Genomic DNA, 21,178 nt, shown 5'->3' with positions numbered 1-21,178 from the left:
ATTTGTGGAATATTAAGATATTTTTTACTGCATAAACACAAACTGAGAGGTTGTTTTTAATATGCCTATTTTTTTTATTAGCGATAAAATAGTATGTATATATATATATATTTCACAACTTATAAATAATTAATAAAAGGTGCTTCTCTGAAACAAAACATAATTTGCAATTAGTAATTTTAGAAACAACGCATGTGTACATATATATCAATCATATCTAGCATATGGTTGTATCTAAAACGTTTAAGGGGGCGAGTAAAAAAATAAAGACTAATTGCATTGCATTCGCGATGCTTGTCAATTTCCCGTCTTTTTATTCCGCGTTTTGGTGACCCACCCTTGCAATCACTTCATCCAGTATTTGCGTTAATTCCTTGTTTTCTTTAGTTTTCTGTTCAACCAATTCGGCCAATGAATTGCTCTTTAGCTCCGCTTTCCGTACCAACGCATGAAGTTTTACTGTTTCATCTTCATGCTGTTTTCGTATAGCATCCAGTTGAAAATTAGCTCTAAAATATTTTAAAAATATATAACTTGTTCCTTTCGTATTGAAATATTTCAACTTTTCTAAATACTTACTTTTCAAGCTCGGTCTTAGCATGATTCTTCAATTGATCGTATCGTGTTTCCAAACCTTTTATTGTTTCCATGTTTTCTTGAATACCCTCCTTCAATACCGCCTCATTACTTTTATACACGGATACGAATCCTTTGAGCTTCTCGTACTTTTGATGAACATCATTGAAAGCAGCTTCTGTGTTGCTTAAATGAACATTTGTAGCTTGTAATTCCTCTTGGAGTTTTGCTTTCTCTTGTTCGAAATTCGTACGATCTCTTTCTCTCTCTGTAAGCAGTCGACTAATCGATTTTTCATATTCTTCGACTACGACCCTAAAATTAATATTTCGCGATTATTTACATATCAATACAATATTATATAGGTATTTACATTAACAACAGAGTATCATAGGATAGGGTACACAAAGTGTTACAAGCCATTGCAAATATCAACTCGAAATTTTCAGGCTTTAAATGATGCAGAGGGAATAACATTTCAGGGTATAAGATATTGTGAGGGAGAGTGGAAAATACCTTATACAAGAGGAGTTCCATAAACGTGTAGAAAGATATCAAAGGAAATGTATTTTGCTTTGAAAATTATTTTTAAAATATGTCACCTGATTTAGCACCAGTTGACCTTTTTTATGGGGCTATGTAACGGAGAAAATGATTGCAGCAGTGGCAACTATGAAAGAGGATATGAAAAAAGGAATTAACACTATAAATTCGTAACTTCAGAAATGTCAAATATTTAACAAAGCTATTATCACAAGAATAAACGTGTGTTTGGAAGTGAATGTACAACTGCTTAAACATCTAATAAAATAATTTTCAAAGCAGAATACATTCCATGTATAAAGTATTTTCTGCTACAATTCCCTAACTATGTGAAATAAAAAAGAGCTTTAGATAAAAGTTATTAGGTTTGATGACATCTGTCCGAATATCGAAAAATTAACATGCCACTCCATTTAAAAAATATGGTGGTAGTAATCTTTTCACCCTTGAGAAACTCTCCTCCTTAATTTCTTACACGCAAAAATATCAAACCTTCTGCATCATTTAACACCTGAAAATCTCAAGTTGATATCTGCAATGACTTTGGAGAAAACAGCTTGTAACACTTTATCTGCCCTACCCTGTGAAGATAACTTAGAATAACTTACGTCATTTGAGATTTACTTTTTATCTCCTGTGCCATTTGTGCTTGTAATTTGTTAATTTTTTCTTGAAAAGCATTCTTTTGCTTCTCTAATTCAGCTTCGTACTCTTTCTTCCGTTTCTCTAGTTCTTCTTCTAGCTGTAATACAGTTGTCCTTACTAATTCTAATTCCTTACTCATATTAATATCGGTAATAAGTGGAGTATCTGGTTTTGATTCTTCTACAGGCTGTTCCTATATAACATAGGTATAAATATATATATTCTCCTAATAACAATATTAGTAAAGACACGAATTATGATAAATTACAACGTACTTTGCTTGCCATTTTCTCTTGAAGTTCATCTGTTTTCTGCGTTATATTTGTACAAATAGGACTATAAAAAAGTAGCCTATCTATAGCTGCTATGGCAGGATTACGTTTAGGAGTATCAATATTCACTGGTATGCTTTCACTTTTGCCGTTTTGTTCCTCGTTTATGGATTGTACATTTCCTTGAGGTAACATACTAGTATTTGCTACCAATGGATCAAATTTTACATACAAGGACTCGCTTCTCAAACGATTGATAGTTTTCGAATTGCCGTGATTTATCAAAAAATCGAAGCTCGTAGGATCCTGGAAGACTGTGATATAAAATGACTATTAATAACTGTTCATTGACATAAAAAAAATTTCCTATGAGAAACACTCACTGTCGGATGTCGCGCTAATGAAACAATCGGTTTCTCCTGAGAATTCCAATGAAGATTTACAAATATCATTGGCAACCTGTTCAGCAGCAGATTGCAGTTCTTCGAAATTCGGCTGTTCGATGTTCAACGTAGATAACGTGGTGCTCTGTCGTTGCGGTTTGAACTCCGTATACAGTTCCTCTTCCGGTACAGTCTCCGAAATCAAAGAAATATCCTCTAATGTAATAGTGGTATCTAATTTCTTGTCAGAACACTGTTCCTCTATATTCTCGTTTTCATTTTCTTTTATCGAATTTATTAGATTTGTCTTTAGCAAATCATTTGTCTTTAACAAATCATCTGTCCTCAGCAAATCATCTGTGTTCTGCAAATCGTCTACTTTCTTGTCAAAAGATTTATCTGATTGACTGGTTTCTACCTCTTCTTTTCTAGGAGTAATAGCATCTGTGTTCAAAGTATCTTCTTTTAACGAAGGAAGTTCGAGGTTACTAATAACACTTTCTGTTATTACTGTGTTCTTAATCTCTTGACAAATATTCGTAGCAGAATTTTCTTGAACCTCAGGCGTTTTTGATCTCACAAAAGAAGTATCATCTAGACAAGTCTGTTGTTTGTCATTTATAACATTTACATAATCCTTTACATCATTGTTGGAAAAGTTCAATGAATTTGTCGAACTACTATTTATATCTCGACTTTTATCTTGAACAGGACTTTTCACTGCGATTTGCGGAGATGAAATTACTGCTATGTTAGAATCATTCACAGGAGACAAAGTCCTTGCCAGTTGATTTTCTACATTGTTCTCATCTTCTGGAGCATCGCTTTCGCCCAACTTCGTCGAATCTGTGCTGTTCAATAAAGAAGAAAACGTTGGTACACTAGGCAACGATGACTCTTCTGCATATTCCGTGAACACAGACGTCGAATTACATACGGAATTTACAGTATATGGTATAAAATTGAGAGACAAAGAATCAACTTCGCCCGAGCTATTCTCTATCAAACTAGATTCCTTTTCCCTAGGAACATCTGTGACTTCTTTATTAGGTGACAAACACACAGTCAAATTTAAGTTAGACTCCTCTATGCAACGTGGCAGTGAAATCTCATCAACGTCATTCACGGAGCTATTACTCGTCTGATGATCATCGTTACTTTCATTACCCTTATTAGCAGAAAAGGACCTGCTTGTTATTCCCTCTAATCGTATAAAACTATTCCTCCTGTTTGATTCTATAATCGCTACGGGCAGAGGGTCCTTGGTGCAAATGGTGTCTACGATAGGTATTTCATTAATTTCCACTGTAGAATTAATCAGCGTTGAATTGTCATCTACAACTTGCACTATTTTCCGAGATTCAGTCAACGAAAACTCAGAGAGATCTTTGGTAATATCGATTGGTAGCTCGTCAGTGGCAGATGCGAATGTTTGATCCTGACTGAAGTCTTGAGAGTTTTGAAGAGTACTGTATGAATGATCGTCGTCCTCGCTATTTAAGTTTATCTGTGCACAACCGGCGATCAGGTCTCCTAAACCAGATATATTCGAGTCCACGTATGAATCGTCCAAAACCTGGCTGGGGCTCTGAGGCGTGGAATCTGCACAAATTCCACTACTGCTCTTTGTGCTTAAAGTACTGCTGAGACTTTGGAAACTGCTTGCCGAAGACAGACTCTCCGGAGCCGAGTAGGTGATCGATCCAACGTCGGCGAACTCACGAGCGAATCGAACCTTCACCTCATGCTCTGCACTTTTCGATGTAGAGCTGTCGCCGCCACTCTATGAAACAGAAAAAAGATATTATTAAGCAACAGAACAGAAATGTTACATCAACTAGAATTTATTTTTCTTTTTTATTTTTTCAATTGTCATTTGTTTTACCAAAAATGCAAATACAATTTCGAATGAAAGACGAATCAATAATCGAGCACAGATTCTAAAAACAACCTCTTTTGTTATTAAGAATCAGCGAAAGCTGTTGAGAGATTCAAGGACACCAATGAATTTCGATAACGACGCTGGGATTTTCCGAGCCGACCCTGAATACATTCAATTCCAGGCTTACATTCGCGTTAATTAATGAGAAATTTTCCGCTGCAGCGTACGCTCGAACGAGTCTAAAAAACCTATATCTGCCTCTGCCAATTCACAGGCGCGAGAAGTTCGCGTTTAATTTGGCTTTCGACTAGTTAGACGCAAAATACCGGCGGCGTGGGCGATGGCGATGGCGATGGCGATGGCGGCAGCAACGTCCTTGCCGGGATCGCGGCAGCTCGAAGAAGCAGTTTATTGATATATTCCATTTTCTCGCGTAACAAATGTAGAATAAAGATGCGTGTTCAACGAGCAATCGTAGTCCACTGGCAAAATTCGCATCAGCTGATCTCTCGAGGCAAGGCTCGCGGATTTCTTTCAGAAATTGCGCAACTTCTTCGTCGCTGAGACTAATTATAAAATATACCAGTACGAAGAGAGGGAGATGGAGATTTTGTTTTGACCGATCTCGCGCCAGTCTTGTCCGCGAATCCATGCCAAGAACAGTTATGAGTGGACGGTGCTCGCGGCGAAAAAATACCTCGGTCCGTATCGCCTCGATCCTGTGATCGCGACTCGCGGTGAAACATGGTGGCTGTCGAGACGTGGATACAACGGTGATCATATAAATTCAAGTCTAAATTTGAATCCAAGAGCGAGGATCTTCTGCGTGAAGTTTCTTACGATTCGATCATTTAAGAAGATGCATCGTTGAAGATACCGAATTGCCTAATGTCTGTCTGATGTCTAATTGCCTCTAATCTATTGATTGTCTAACAGCGTATGTATCTATTTCTTACACCTCGTTCAAATTATTCAAATCACTTGAATTTCATAGCTCAAACGAGTTTTAAGTGGTTCACTGAAACGTCTTACGCGTGGTAGGAAATTTCTCAAAAAAACTAAAAATCCAACAAAGCGAGTGATTTCGTTATTCGAGAGTTCGTGTAATTTGAACGCAATATTATTCGCGTATTTTCTTTCTTTTTGTTAGAAAGCGGTGTTTTGAGAAGATTACCTTGAAGATGAAATTCCCCATGACTTCCCGAAGGGCCTCCACTTTCGGCTGTCACTGCTGGCCGATATGAGGCCATATTTACACGCGGGTTCACAGAACCCCACGTAGCGAACTTTCTTTCTTTCTCCCCGCCTATATATCCTCACCCCTGACACGTTTATTTCCGACGACACGGCGCATCTTTCGTTTATCATTTACCCTATTCGCGGTCTTGTGTATTTTTTCTTCGATTTCTCGTTTATAAGCGTCTTCCTTTCGTTCTACCCCTCTTGCCCCGAGAGAAGAAAGAAAGCTCACAGTGGAAAGGCTTATTTTCACCTTTTTATAGCCTCGAGCTAGTTTGATCGAAGATTGTAAAATCATTCGATTAAAAAGTTCGTATCAGATATACGTATTGTAATGTATTCGCCTCAAATACATTAGACGTACGATATTCACCGACTTGGAAGAATTCGTTAATTTAACGATATCTTTCAGAGATATGGCCAACACTCGTCTTAATTATTAATGTGAAACCTCTCTCGATTCACTCTCTCGAGTTTACCCACTTTTTGCTCTAATAAAGTCGCCCAGGTTTTATCTGGAAATTTTCACCGTAAGCTCTAATCCGAACAACGAGAGAAAATCGAACGAAGACGAATGATAAATTCGTCCTATTCGATCAAATACACAAATCCAATTAATAAGACTCATCCGATTTCTGCGTTTAATTAAGACGTCAGTCTGTTGCGTCTTGCTTCTGATTTGATTAAGTACGTGAAAACATATCGCGTTAGAACGACGGACAAACATTTTACGGAGAACAGATGCATTTAGAAAGTAGAATATGTAAATCGCGCACTAATCTAACACGCTAACCATTATGGATTAGGTGTAGCTACTCTATAGCTCGTGTTATGCGCTTCTTCTCTCAGAGAATACGTCATTGATTCTATGAATATTGATGGTGCTTTTTTAGTGCGTCTTGGTTTCTGTGGAAATTACATAATTGTTTACATTGCATATGGATTACATTTCTTAATGCATCGTTATTTAATTGTAATAGCAATGGCTATGATAATAAGGTAAATAGTAACAAGATAATATAATATGTGTAGTAACGTTAATTAGTATAAATATGGATGTAGCGATAGACCACGTAATTAATTCTAGATAACTGAAATATGGTAATAAACGACTAAAGGGCGCAAAAAAAGAAAACCAATTGAAGGAACAAAGAATCATCGCCACGTCAATTAAGGAGAAATTGTGTTAAGAATAAATCAATCTCATTCATAGTTCGATTTAGAAAAAAAAGAAAAAAAGTATGAAAACAATCTTGCTCGAAACTGAAAGACGATAAATCATAACATGATAATCTGATAACCATGAATAACAATGTATAATATTTGACGAAGACTGATATACGCAACGTGGTGATTATCGTTTAACGACTGATTACATCTTTGGATGTCAATCAAAATTCTTTGAAAATAAATTAACAAGATCAACGACATGACACAGAAAAATAAAATGCGACGCTAACAATTGAATTTGGGTCAGTTCACACTTCACACGCGAAACCTGTAAACCTTCGTAAGTATGTACGTACTTAATTTATCTTTAATCTTGAGAGGTTTGTTTCATTCTTAGATATTTACTACATTGTTAAACAGCACAAATATGCTTCTGTTTATACGTACATCAGTTTACACAATTATTAATACTAAAACTAAAAAGTAATAAAAATAAGCAATTTGTAATTTTTTAATAATTTGAATAATTTCTTGCAAATTGCTTGTTTATAATGTAAACTTGTTTTCTCCCTTGCATTAGGTTTATATCTTTTCACGTATTTTTCATCTTCATTTCGTTGGTAAAAACTGTGTACGTTGCCATTATGTTATTGTTCAGTGTTATACAGGGTGGTTGGTAGCTGGTGGTACAAGCGGAAAGGGGGTGATTCTACGCGAAAAAAGAAGTCGAAAATATAGAATAAAAATTTTTCATTTGAGGCTTTGTTTTCGAGAAAATCGACTTTGAATTTTCGCTCGGTACGCGTGCACTTTATCACGTCTCGTTATAACGGATCTCACTGTAGATCGTTATCTCGATGGAAAAATGAAAAAAAAAAAAAAAAAAAAAAAAATTTTATTCTATATTTTCGACTTCTTTTTTCGCGTAGAATCACCCCCTTTCCGCTTGTACCACCAGTTACCAACCACCCTGTATATTGTTGCAAAATGTTATAAATTTTTGTTATCCAATTATGCCAATAGCGGCACACGATGATTTCTACATAGAATAGCTGATGAACAACGTGCTAAAATCTGCTGTCTGTTCGGAACATGCCTTTCGTGTTCTTGCCAATGCGCCACAAGGAAGTTCGATTACGGATTCGCGGGAAATCGATTTAAAACGTATAGAAACATTCAAAGACGATGGTCGCGTGATATTTGCAGAAATACTGAAACGTAGAAACGTCATTCTGATAAGCGTAGAAGCATTCTGAGACGTACTTTTTTAACGATGTAAACGATGTTATTTATACACGGTGATCCAACAATAACCACGCTTATTATTACAGACATGAAAAAAGGTCGATATTCGTCTTTTTTTTTTTTCTTGCTTTAATAAAAGAGATGAGAGCAGGTGACAAACAATTTCGTTTCTTGTGAATCATTCTGTACGTGAAACAACGTAATTTACAATCTTCACACTTGGATGCATCAAGATTGCCGGCAGCAATTACACGATTTCCTAACCGTATGAAATGATGAGGACATTTTCATGAACCGTGGCAAACTGTCAATTATTATTATACTGTAGGCGCTTTTACTCGTTAAACCTACGGTATAAAGTGAACGTGTTTGCTCGAGCTCACCGTACACGAAGCGTTCAAGCGAGTGAACCGATGCAATCACAATATGACAGGCAATTCCATTCGAAACTCGAGAGGTTTGTGCTCTCCTTATTCGGCGTATTCTTGACATCATCGAGACAACACATAGATACTATCGCTATGACTCATTCCCATCTGGACGCGATGACAGAGAAAACCAGAGACATTTCTCTTCTGAGGGGTGTGTCTCTTTTTCTCTCTCTCATCCCTCTATCATCGCTCCATTCTTTCGAGTACCGTCTTCGACATCGATTTCAATTTACAAGAAAATAGAACACAGTCTTTTGCTCAATAAACTCTGTCCAATAACATTCGATGGAAAACGGCGTGAAAAGTAAGAAACGTGAAACTAGGTCTAAGACAACGTATTGCCTTCTTGCGGTCTGCTCGTCTCCATCGGAAGGATTCGCCGGAAGACACTCACCGGACCTGACGATCAACGGAGGATACCTCTGGTCGAAATTCTAATATTAGCGCAGCGCATTCTCCAGTCGATACTCTAGACTCTAGACATCCACCACTACCACTGATCTCCTCGCGATGGCACGCGACACCATATCTGTAAGCGTGTGTACGTGTGAACGCACTACCACGAGCACGCGACGACAGAACACGATGATGCAAAATATAAGCGGCTCACCTTTCGAAAGATACGCGATTCTGACAATCTGTTGGAAACGTTTACGGCTAGAGCACGTTCGATATGGAATGAATCGTTTCTAGGTCGTAAAGGATGATCAACGACGTGAGAGTCATCGCCACCGTCTTGCCACGATGATACGCGTAACTAACACTTGCTACTTGTAGGCCGCTGTCGTAACGTCGAACCGCGCACACGCCGCACGGGCATTATGCTACAAAGATCACCAACTATGGAAGTGGTGGGACACGATTCCATGGCACCGAATGGTGCGACGGCGTGGCGCTATCTGGAGTAACGTATGAATACTTGTTAATCGAATTGTGCAATTGCTGAGTAGGTAAAAAGTGAGTAAGTTATCGATAGATTGAATTAATAACGATTTCGCGTATTGACGCACCCTTTGAATTACTTTGAACATTATGCTCAAGATTTTTTTCAACTCATTCAAAATGTATTAAGACTCGAGGTTCACAAATGGTCGAGACTTTCAATAATTTCAAGTCACGAATCATGTTCGAAATGATTTAAATTTTCAAAGAATTAAAAAAATTTCGAGTCACTCCAAAATGAAGAATCAAATCGTTATCAGACACGCGACTGTCAAACGAAACGGAGAAAGAAAAATGATACAGAGACTGAATAATATAAAATATCTTTGTTTTGTGGCATATTACTAAAAGCTGGAAGTACTTCCTTGGAGTTGCAATTTCTATTTGAATGTGTGTACCTTATGATGTATGAATGATAACTATATTTTTAATCTTAACTGTATTTTAATCGGCACTTTCTCCTGGGCAGAAATAACTACGTATTAAGTCTGATTTGAATGCGAACGAGATCTTTGTGTATACTGAATAAAATTGGAAAATAGGGAAATATCGAAAGCTACATATTGACAAAATTGAAACATGGGGAAACCACATAAATAAAATCCTAATATAAAATGCAATAAGTGTATCGAAATCCACGTTTCCTTAGGTAAAAATATAACCCAGAAGTACAATGCTTTTTTATAATAATCTAAAGAACCGGTTTCATCTTTGTAGTACTGATCGTGTGAATAAACCAGTTTCTGTTTCATGTACAAGAAAGAACATACTATAAGAATGTCAAGGTGCGTCTCAACTGGTATTCGTAAACAATTCGCAAATAGTATACGAATTGTTGTGTTGTCTAGAAGTTGTCTATCTCGTACTATACTGTTCCTGATCTATTCGCATAAGTACACATTTCCCATGATTCATAATGTATAAACATAAGCTAATAATCTACATATTTACAATTTTCTATAAATTTTAGTTAATCTTATTGTTTAAAATTTTTTATCTTTAATGACTAGCGATTGCACAACCTAAGAATTGGTATAAATTAATTGTAATAAAGTATTTAAATAAATGTTCGGAAACTATTCGTGAATTTGTTGCGAAAAGTGTTCACTAACGGTTTATGAACATTTTGCGAACATTGTTTGCTAACATTCACATACAGTTAATCAATGAATAAGCGTCTCTAGATTAGTAACGTAACATACAAAAATATTAACTGTACTTTCCTTAATTAATCATTCAGCGCACATGACAGATATTATGATATCTTTAAGCCAAGTAATGTACAGTTATATATAAGCCAGATATGTTCAAAATATTTTATATATGTATATACAAAATAATTGTACAAATTATGTGCGAGTATCTTTTTTACGCGCTGAAGAAAGATATTCCTACGCGGGAAGCAAAACTTATTTTCGTTTCAAGGTGCTCCTGGAGATTCAGGGTTTATTTATAGGGAACCTCTGGCACAACTGTTTGCAATAAAAACAAAGAGGAAAGATGACCGGGTTAAAAAAGGACATGATAAAACGATAACAACGCGGGATATGCCAACTTAAAGTTCATTGTCATGCGCGTTGCAGTCGCGTTATCATTCACAAAAAGAGTATATAAATACCTTGCGGCGAGAAGGTTGCACAGGCGGCGAATTATGAAGAGATGCAGTGATTTCTCGAAGCACAACTCGAGTTCCTTCGCGAACAGAACCACTCATATTCCTTGGACTTGACATCCTGATGATATTTTCACAATTTTGATTACAAATTCGATGATAATTTCATTAAATGCATTCGTCGTTGCACCTTTGACGACTGCAAACACGACACAAAATTAAATTCAATTGTGAAACGTTTTGTACACAAATTAAAGGACACTAATAATTGAATGTTAGCATTCCCACTGCATGTTACTCGACGTTATCAGTAAAAGACGCGGCTTCTTTCAAGCATATATTCGTTTTAAATGTAAACTTTATAGCACCCAAGTTTAGTATAATATTAAAATAAATAAACGACTTTGTTTCGTAAAAATTCCTCGTACACGTTCTTCGATATCGCCTTCGATACAACGTTTAGCACGCAACCGCTTTCTTAACGGCCGTCTAGCATTTGACAACTTGAATATGAACGTAACAACCAATCACGATGCATTATTGCGTTTCTAGAAAGAACACTGTGGCGCTACGTTACTATTTTTTACTGTCGATAATATCGATTCCGACATTCATCCTCGTAAGTTGAATTCTTTATGAAATTATGTATGTATATCGTAATGAATTATTTTTCATTCTGATTGGATCATTTTATCTTCTTTGGAGAAAAGATTGATAAAAGATTAATGATCAGATTTACAAATATTTATTGTCAAATTTTTCATACAAATGTATATAAACGGCCGCGTTTTATTACAAGGCAGTGTAAATTCATCACGAAATTTTTTAAATCTTATTTTAATAATTAATAGTCTTGTATCGTCATCCGTGCATTCATGCTTACGCTCTCTCTCTCTCTCTCTCTCTCACTCTCTCTCCCTTTTTTTTTATTATTAGTACTTCACAGTGTACATATACATAAAAATACATTCACCCGGCTTGATAACGCATTGTTATAATACGTTGCGTTAAAATAAAGCGTGATATATAAAAGAATACTATTCACAATATTTACCTCAGTACTAATAAAAACAGTTGTTTTTAAGGACACTTTTTGCAGGCACTAATATTGTTCAGAGATTTATGAAAATATTTGTTATTTTTAATTCTGCCTGTATTAATATAATGTATTACCAAGATTCACTGCATGGATATAATCACAGAAGATAGCCATAGGCTTATGTGTAAGTTTACATTCCTCTACGTAAGGCACTTCTTTTAAACGTTTACAATAAAACAAATATATAATATTAAATAAATTCAGTATTACTATGGACACTACTACACAAAATGGTTAACACCTTGTACTGTAAGACTTACTATTAGATGATAAATATCATTGTTCCAGGACAACGTACTTCAATGGGGAGCACCGTATTATTTACGATAATAGTACAGTATATCATGTAATTATCGTGCACTCATGCAATCCCGTATTTACTAGCACATTGTGCAACTTTACAAAAGGCAAAACTGTTCAAAGCAGTTAATATTTTCTGACAGATACATACATTAAAATCATTCACCAGCAGTTAGTAAACGAAATGCTGAATCAAAGACTATCAAGTATTTATAAATATTTAATTACGTATACGGATGTAACTGTGGTGGAGGACGCGACGGTGTGGTAGAATTTTTTTGACTACTAGATGGTGGAGTTAAAAGACCACTTTCATTTGGACTCTGTCTACCAGGTTCAGCATTAGAGTCAGATTCATTTGTATCAGTAGAAGGTATTTCATGTACTAATCGTTGCTGCGCCCTTTCTAGCATGTTCAAATCTACAACATGAGTCTGTATACGATGTGATTCATCCATTACAATATTAGGCACTGTTGCCTTAAGTCCAGATCCAGAATGAGACTCCACAGGTGTTATTGTAGACCTTAAAAGGCACTGAGAATGTTCTTCAGCAGCTGTCATTGCAAAGGGCGTAAGCCATTTGACACAGGGTGCAAGCTGTTCCCATGGAATGCGTGATACTCTTAAAGCACATTCTCTTCCTTGCGTATGATAGATAGCTGCTGCAGCTATGTGACTATAAGGGAACTTCAAACTTCCTTCATCCAATGTAGCTAAATCTAATAGTTGAGCCGCCTGAGAATATTGTAGACCTCCATATTGTGGGTAAATAAATGCATTTGGCCTTGACCAATCGCCTGATTCAATTTGCATATAGATATTAAGCCAGCCAGGAGCAGTGACTGGGGATAAGTTCCACCCAAGGCCTTTTAAAATCACTAATTCTTTTCCTAAAATTTCTTCCTCTGTGCAAGCTCCATCAGTAACATATGCAAACTCTGCTATTTTGGGTGGATATATTTCTTCAACCTATAAAAAGATTATCGATTATTCATTTAAAACTAATAAATCGATAAGTAAAAAAGAAAGAAAAACAAATACATATACAAACCTTGGCTGCTATGAAAAGGCATGTAATGCCTATTAATTGCAATTGATTTTTGGGTACATTTTGATGAATGGACAAATATCTGTCTATATAATCCATTGCAAGATAATAAGTCTCTCTATGTAGCTTGTATACTTCACAAACTTCAATCAACCAATCTAACAAAATTGCCCGCATTCTTGGTTGTAATGTTGGATGCCTTTGGAACATTTGTGGATTTCTTTGAGTAATAGTCTTTTGATCTCCCAAACACATAAGAGACCAAACTTGAGAACCATCAGCCCATGGAAATGATGGTAATGGGCTAGGTCTATTTGATGTATTATTAGAAGATGATGGTGTTAAAAAGCATGTTGCAGTTCTTAATTCAGACCATGTGGCTGGCTCTTGTTGCTCTTTCAATGGAGATACTTGATGTGGTGTGCATGAATTTTCTAAAGAATGTACTGTATGACATGATTCTGTGTATGACACATGTGATAAAGCTGGTATTTTACTAGGCGGATATACATTTTCTGAATCTTCAGAAATTTCTGTTGCCCGTCTTTTACGTTTTGAAGTTTGTGTTACTACTTTTCCTCCTTGTAAATAAGTCTGTGATTTTTTTCCATGTAAACTGAATAAGGGAAGAGAATGATTTGTTATTGACATTATTGCAGCAATATCAAATTATATTAAACAAGCTTAATGTCTTTGTAAAGTAGATAAAAATATTTTTAAAAGGTAACAGAGAATTACGTCCTAATTAACGTCTAACATTTTTTTTCAAGTTAAATATATTCCATAGAAATATTACAATTTAATAAGGTCATTTACAAAGTATTCATGAATCTATAGAATAAAAATCCAAGCATATATTATTCATATAATATTGTTACAGCTTTTAAAAAGTAGATACTGATTAAAGAAGGTTATACATGCATATTTCTTAAATTTTTTTAAATCGGAAAGCACAGGAAATTGTATAGATCAGTCTAATTTATATCAAACAAATTCTAAATGCTTCTGATTAAATACAGAAAGAATTGTATGAAATTTTGAGACCAAATGGAAACTCGTTCGCTCACCTCGTCTGTGGCATTATGCTTCGGAATTGTCGACGTGTTCAAAAAATATTTCGAACGGGAACGGACCTTTTTAATATGGATATAAATTAGCCGGTATTTTAATTTAACGTCCGCTCAATTATTACAGTATACGCTCCGTAATTTAGCCAGGAAAATGCCGAAAAGTAAAAGAGCGCGCAAAGCTTACACGCACCCGATCGCCATAATGCACGTATACTTGGCTGCGTTTGATTCAATATTTTGTGTCATAACTTTTCATTTATAAAATGTTTCTTAGCACGAAAATTTCTTAAAGTCTTTTCTGATACAGTTTCAAGCTTCGAGATATCACAGAATAGTAATTCTTCAAAAAAATACGGGACGTGGAACTCGAAGCGCGGGAGACCAGCGCGCGAAACGATGACCAACCCCTGCTTGCAATATGCCACTGTCACGCCCTCTATATATATAACATAACCTCAAAGGGGGAAAAAAATCCCAAATTTTCGGTAAACACTTTCTTTGAAGTCCTATCGTTTAATTTCAGTTCATAAACACTATTAATTTCATGTACGTGCATTGAATTTAAGGACTATATGAACGCAGTGCAACGTTGGCGTCCTCTGACAGACGCCCTGTTCTTGTCACGCTTTTACAAGGTAAAATGTTGTAAAAGTTTGTAAAAAAACACTGTTCGTTAACCAGGAGAACTATATTTTACTCAAACAACGCGATACAGTCGTTCGAAAACATTAAATATTGTATACAAGCGATGCATAAATCCAAGGAGTCACAGCACCCACACGTTCTGCGCATCTGTTTCCCGCTCGATTTTACCACAACTTTTTCGAAGAATATGAGAAAATATTATCACACTTAAGCACACTGTATACGCTTCAACTAAACAGGTACATAATTATGCGAAAACGAGTATATACATATAAAATAACACTTTTGATTTACAAACTGAAGTTTACGTGTTGCTTTCGCGGGAACGCCAAACCTGTGGTCACCGGTCGTATATTTGAGGCGCTGCTGTGCAATGGTATACATGATTCCTATTGGTCGCAACGAAGAGCACAGCTGGCGCTCAGCTGATCTGTTGTACACACACAAATGTGTACTAATGCACGCATATACTTACGCCTTGACCACGCGGGAAATGTACGCGCGTAAATTGCTTTCCCTCTAAGGAGAAGTCATGAACCATAGAAATAAGAATAAAAGATATTTTGCCACGTATCACTTTTCCGTAGATATTATAAATCAATAATTTCGATATATATCTTTATATATTCCACTTAATTGAATTTAAGATGTTTAATTAATTTTTATTATAATAACATATCTATGAATTGACGCACACTGTTAATATCAATGTGTGTATCTAATTGTCTATTTGAATGTAGCAATATGCTCGCAGATGATATAGCACAGAAGATAGAGCATAGATCTAACATTTTATAAAATTTTGTACAACTGAAATACCGATCTCGCAAAAAATTAGTTGTTTTGCGCCATCTACGATTTAGAATAGTTATATCTGAGATTATATTCAGCCACAAACGAAATACAAAATAGATCTATCATCCAATGGATTTTTTGTCTTACATGTCTGGGACTTCAAGCCCCTTTACCATGTTGATCATTTCCAACATTACCAATTCAACACGGAGTAAGATTACAACTTTACTAGCGGTTGATAGCCTTTTTCCAGGTGCTTATCTATTCTATTTCCCTCTAAAATTGAAAATAAAATTTCTGTCTAAAAGAAAGAAAAAAATTCTAATGATATGATATTAACCGTAGAACATTGATTAAATTATTAGTCTATTTCTGTAAGTATGTAATATTCAATTTCCTGTATCTCTTCTGTATTTATGATCATACTTAATTTTAATTCTAGCCATTATTAGTCCCGTTATCTTGTTTCTGTTGAATTGAAAATGATCCAGAAATAATAAGTGCGATAGAATGATAAATATGATTATTATTTTTTGTCTGGTTCTTTTTTATCAACTGAGTATTATAATTTCTAGTAGCAACAGCAACTAATGTATGGCGCTCTATTTGCATGTGTAATCCTACGAATCAGTGAGTTATCTACTTTAAACATTTTCATTGTCGTACTTATATTTTTATATATTTTTCATTAATTTTATGATATATGAAGGAATAATTAAAATATATTTTATACTACAATTAAACATAACAAATCTATATTTTTAATTTTTTAATCATTCAATAATAAGTATTTTTAAATATTTCAATTGATTACAATTCTAAATAGCTATAATTTTGTAGTATTCTCGAAATAAGATAGAATTAATATCAAATTTATCTATATTTAAAATAATATCTTATTATTGGCCATATGTTTTCTCTCTCTCTTTCTTTCGGCTATCTCTCTCTTTTCTATTGATATATTAATATATAACATTAAAATTATACATTTAGGCATGGGTTCCATGTTCATAGAATCCGACACTGCGCTTGGTAGAGAATGTTGATAATCAGTTGGCAATCCTCCGTGATAGTGTCATCGTACCATGGGGTACTTGACCGAGGTAGACAGCCCTGGTTTTCTGGAAATCGTCAGTGGTCCGGTGCCATTAAACACGTTATATGTGTATTGCAATTTGATCCCGTAGCGCTGGGTCAGAAAGTAAGTTATACGAATTCCTGGGCATTCGGGTCTCTGCAGGTGGGTCACCAGGGTTACTTTTTACATTCGGTCTCTCCGGTGTCGTAGCAATTCCTTCTCCGTTTCGTCGTTTGCATAACATCCAAGACCTGTCATACTGAACGTTTCAGAAAGATAATCTTTGCTAATCTTGTTTCGCTAACTTTAGTTACGTATGTAACTAAAATTTCCCTACTTCATCTGTTCGTTTCTTTCGTTTTATGATCGACTAGTCTTCAATCTCAATATCGAGACAAAAATTTCATTTATATTTCGCCAACAACTACTTTTTTAAATCTGAAGTTTTTTTTATTATGTAGTTTATTCAATCAAAAAATTATAATAATTACTTTTATAGGACGTAAATGTACGTGAGCTTTTAAAAGGTGATGCAGGGCATAATGCCAGTTAAAACAAAATCTCGTGTTCCTGAAAATATGGGTATCACAGGTGGTTTGGTAGATGCCAGAGATAAGCAAGTGTTAAAGGAAGCAGTAGAAGCAGTTGTTAACAGCTTTGCTAAGCATACTCAAGGCTATGGAAGAGGTATTACTATTTTTTTTTATTCAATATTAAATTTTGTTATATATTATTTCATTTTTTCTTATAGTAAATGTGGTAGAAGCTTTGCAAGAGTTTTGGCAAATGAAACAAAGTAGAGGAACAGAGCTAAGAAATGGAGCATTAGTTATTTATGAATCTGTACCTGGTACCAGTCCACCTTATGTGTGTTATGTTACTCTCCCTGGCGGATCTTGCTTTGGTAGTTTTCAAAATTGCCCCACTAAAGCTGAAGCTCGTAGATCAGCAGCAAAAATTGCTTTAATGAATTCTGTTTTCAATGAACATCCAGCACGTAAGATAACAGATGATTTCATAGAGAAAGCTGTTGCAGAAGCAAGAGCTAGCTTTGCTAAGCCCTCTGCCACTTCCAACGGTGTTGGCAATCAAACACAGGTATGCTCTTAATTTTGTTCTTTGAGTATATTTATTATTTATGGGAACTATATTAAATGAACTGTTTAATTTTTAGGGAAATGGAGATGAGAAAGAAGATCCAAATACAGGTATAGGTGCATTTCGTTTTATGTTGGAATGCAACCGTGGGAGAACAATGTTAGAATTTCAAGAATTAATGACGGTCTTCCAATTACTTCATTGGAATGGGTCTTTGAAAGCAATGAGAGAAAGGCAATGTAGCAGACAAGAAGTAGTTGCTCATTACAGTCACCGAGCTTTAGATGATGATATGCGTAGTCAAATGGCACTAGATTGGGTAGCAAGAGAACATGAAAGCGGTGGCGGCGTTGTTGCTATGGAGTTGGCATTGGCTGAAAGGGAACTTGAAGCAGCACGTTTAGCTGGAAGAGAACTTAGATTTCCTAAAGAAAAAAAGGATATATTAATGCTTGCACATGCTCAAGTATGCCCTCAGTGATTTTTACAAAGTGATCGTGCAATTTACATGCAAAAAGAGATATGACACTGGTTTTGCAAAAGCTGGTATTAGGGGAATATTTTTAATGACATACAATGTCACTATATTGTGAAGTGCTTTATTGTTGTCTAGCATTGAGACACATAATCAATTCCGTCCTTTTTATGAAGTATTTTTGGTGATAATAGAATATTAATGGAATTATAAACTTAATGTATTTTTAAGAATACTTTAAACGTGTGACTACTATTTTAAACTGCGATAAAAAAACACGTGCAGGACAAACCATTCAAATCAAAATTAATTATTAATTGTATATAGATATATTTCGATACAAAATCATGTCTTCCGTTACAACCTTATGCCCCTTCCGCCTCATAATCATAGTATTACATATGTTCGACATATAGCGAGAATGCTTGGTGATGTATTGCTTGCCTGAGGAATATAAAAGAAATATGAATGGTTTTTTATCAAAACATCAATTCATATGTTTATCATTTATGAAATCATCATTCTATGTTATACATTTACACGATATTTACAAAACATGGGCAGATTTGCTGTACTTAAATAGTTATATACATGATATAAATTGTTTTAAAAATATTTTATTACTATTTTTAGATATCGATAAATACATGTTTTAATAAAATCTCATAATTTTAAGCACATGTGTTGTTTAACCCTAATATCAAGGTTGATTAGTAACTTCAACAGCAGCTTCTTTCAAGGATAATTTTGTGCTTTCGGCTTCTGCTTCTTCTTCTTGCATTGGATGAGATAATACCTTGTCTATAATTCCAAATTCCTTTGCCTCAGTAGGACTCATGAAATTATCTCTTTCCATACAACGTTCTGTAAAATTATAATGTACTATAAACATTTAATTAACATGATTTTACAAATTCACATACCTATTTTTTCCAGGTCTAAGCCTGTATGCTTGACATATAAATGGTTGATTTGTTTTTTAAGTTTCAATATTTCTAGGGCTTGTATTTGTATATCAGTAGCTTGGCCAGACACACCTCCTGATGGCTGATGTGTCATAATTCTTGCATTAGGCAATGAATGACGCATACCCTTTGTTCCTGCAGCTAATAATAAACTTGCCATTGAACATGCTTGTCCTACACACCATGTTGCAACAGGAGGTAAAACATATTGCATAGTATCATAAATACCAAGCCCAGCTGTTACACTTCCACCAGGTGAATTAATATACATATGAATTGGATTTTTACTATTTTCTGATTGAAGAAATAAGAGTTGAGCTATCACTACAGAGGACACACTATCTGTAATCTATAAAATGATATAATTTCTTTTATTTTTTAATTAAAAAATTAATGATAAATCATAAATTCTAGAAGAGTTTAAATGTAAATGGATTAGAAGGAACAAGGTACACACCGGGCCCATTAAACAAATAATCCTTTCTTTTAAGAGACGTGAATAAATATCATATGCACGTTCTCCTCTTCCACTCTGTTCTACGACTACAGGTATAAAATTTAGGTACCTACTGCATACTTTCTGACCAGACCCCTGCAAATTTAGAAATATTCAGTCTTAATTATGAAAATGTAATAATACTACTAACCAAATTTTTGAAAATTTAAAAACAAAAAATTGAATATTGTCATACTAAAATACTTACAAAAATTTGTAGTAAATTATTTACTTTTTTTAACAACATTTTGATAATTTCACGTTTATTATTTTCATTAAATTCGGATATATATTACTGCAAACAATATTTTACATAACAAACTAATAAGCAGTCTGAGAGATCTTTGTTAAGAAACTAAAGAATAAAACATAACCTAAATAAAAATTTGTTATTACGATTGATTAAACGACATGAAAAAAGTCTCTTCATTAATACAGTTGCATCATTTGTATCACGGTTAAAATAAGATAATCCAAATACTTCATTTTTCATACTATTGGTTTTGGCTGTTGTAGGTTATATTTTATTTCTTTTAATTTAACTTTCTTTATATAAGGAAATATTTAATATATTTCATTTTTTGTCTTCAAGTCTCTATTCGAACAAACCAGTTAATCCAGTTACAAAGAATTTTTTTATAAAATGGCTGTCGAAACTAACTTGTCCTAAGTGCGACGTAAATAGGGCATTTCTTTATACAGTGTGTTTTATTCATTTGCATTATGACAAGTATCGTAGAATTGATTAACTAATTGCGCATAGAATATTACGTTTATAATATACGATTAAAATAACTTTATATATATATATATCATATAGTTAATTAAAAACATGTGAACGGTCTTTAATGTTTTTGTTATATGCACGGTCGTATATAATTGTGGTTATGTAACGTTAAGTTTGTTGTATGCATTAATGTAGCCAATTTAACTAAGGAGAGTACAGCAGAAAAGCGAAGTTTAACATTTAAATAATTTATGAATTATTGTAAATTTCTATTTGTAATATTGTCATCTTATGACAGTTTCATCGAAATCCATTGGTTAGTAAAATCAATTTTACTTTATTTCAGTTAAGGTTAACTCTATGTTTGAACGTAGAAATCTTATCTTTTTAAATTACGAAATTTGTATATACATGCAAAAATATTTTTACAGAGCAACAAT

The 21,178-nt window shown here is 34.6% G+C and overlaps 4 protein-coding genes across 8 annotated transcripts; 1 reads left to right on the top strand and 3 right to left on the bottom strand.

Moving 5' to 3' along the window:
* Nucleotides 1–50: 50 nt before the first annotated feature.
* Nucleotides 51–11,431, bottom strand: tacc (transforming acidic coiled-coil protein). 2 transcript variants are annotated; one of them, XM_069119622.1, is made up of 6 exons: nucleotides 10,947–11,431; nucleotides 2,420–4,202; nucleotides 2,040–2,350; nucleotides 1,728–1,957; nucleotides 580–891; nucleotides 51–509 (listed from the first exon to the last, which is right to left on the bottom strand). In XM_069119622.1, the coding sequence occupies exons 1-6, from the start codon at nucleotides 11,058–11,060 to the stop codon at nucleotides 314–316; spliced, it is 2,946 nt and encodes a 981-aa protein (XP_068975723.1). In that variant the 5' UTR covers nucleotides 11,061–11,431; the 3' UTR covers nucleotides 51–313. The 2 variants fall into 2 exon arrangements, with proteins under 2 accessions (XP_068975723.1, XP_068975724.1); XM_069119623.1 differs by lacking the exon at nucleotides 10,947–11,431 and adding an exon at nucleotides 4,628–4,782.
* Nucleotides 11,432–11,662: 231 nt separating this feature from the next.
* CycE (cyclin E) lies at nucleotides 11,663–15,469 on the bottom strand. Its single transcript, XM_069119823.1, has 3 exons — nucleotides 14,457–15,469; nucleotides 13,393–14,005; nucleotides 11,663–13,310 (listed from the first exon to the last, which is right to left on the bottom strand). Exons 1-3 carry the CDS (start codon nucleotides 14,468–14,470, stop codon nucleotides 12,564–12,566), a joined length of 1,374 nt encoding a protein of 457 aa, XP_068975924.1. The 5' UTR covers nucleotides 14,471–15,469; the 3' UTR covers nucleotides 11,663–12,563.
* A 1,474-nt stretch (nucleotides 15,470–16,943) lies between these two features.
* lft (Limb expression 1 family member lowfat) lies at nucleotides 16,944–19,225 on the top strand. Of its 2 annotated transcripts, none has more exons than XM_069119658.1 (4): nucleotides 16,944–17,100; nucleotides 17,477–17,664; nucleotides 17,729–18,075; nucleotides 18,152–19,225. In XM_069119658.1, exons 2-4 carry the CDS (start codon nucleotides 17,508–17,510, stop codon nucleotides 18,554–18,556), a joined length of 909 nt encoding a protein of 302 aa, XP_068975759.1. In that variant the 5' UTR covers nucleotides 16,944–17,100; nucleotides 17,477–17,507; the 3' UTR covers nucleotides 18,557–19,225. The 2 variants fall into 2 exon arrangements, with proteins under 2 accessions (XP_068975759.1, XP_068975758.1); XM_069119657.1 differs by having other exon boundaries at nucleotides 16,981–17,139.
* Nucleotides 19,148–21,069, bottom strand: ClpP (Caseinolytic protease proteolytic subunit). 3 transcript variants are annotated; one of them, XM_069119661.1, is made up of 5 exons: nucleotides 20,621–21,069; nucleotides 20,220–20,306; nucleotides 19,973–20,107; nucleotides 19,474–19,864; nucleotides 19,148–19,414 (listed from the first exon to the last, which is right to left on the bottom strand). In XM_069119661.1, exons 2-5 carry the CDS (start codon nucleotides 20,256–20,258, stop codon nucleotides 19,251–19,253), a joined length of 729 nt encoding a protein of 242 aa, XP_068975762.1. In that variant the 5' UTR covers nucleotides 20,259–20,306; nucleotides 20,621–21,069; the 3' UTR covers nucleotides 19,148–19,250. The 3 variants fall into 3 exon arrangements, with proteins under 3 accessions (XP_068975762.1, XP_068975761.1, XP_068975760.1); XM_069119660.1 differs by having other exon boundaries at nucleotides 20,673–21,069; XM_069119659.1 differs by having other exon boundaries at nucleotides 20,220–21,068.
* Between the last annotated feature and the right edge of the window lie 109 nt (nucleotides 21,070–21,178).

This window comes from Bombus flavifrons, chromosome 9 (assembly GCF_040668555.2).
Source record: "Bombus flavifrons isolate JBK064 chromosome 9, iyBomFlav1_principal, whole genome shotgun sequence".
Classification (NCBI taxonomy): Eukaryota; Metazoa; Arthropoda; class Insecta; order Hymenoptera; family Apidae; genus Bombus; species Bombus flavifrons.
The sequence above is the reverse complement of the archived record's forward strand: the minus strand, read 5'-3'. Positions and strand labels throughout refer to the sequence as shown.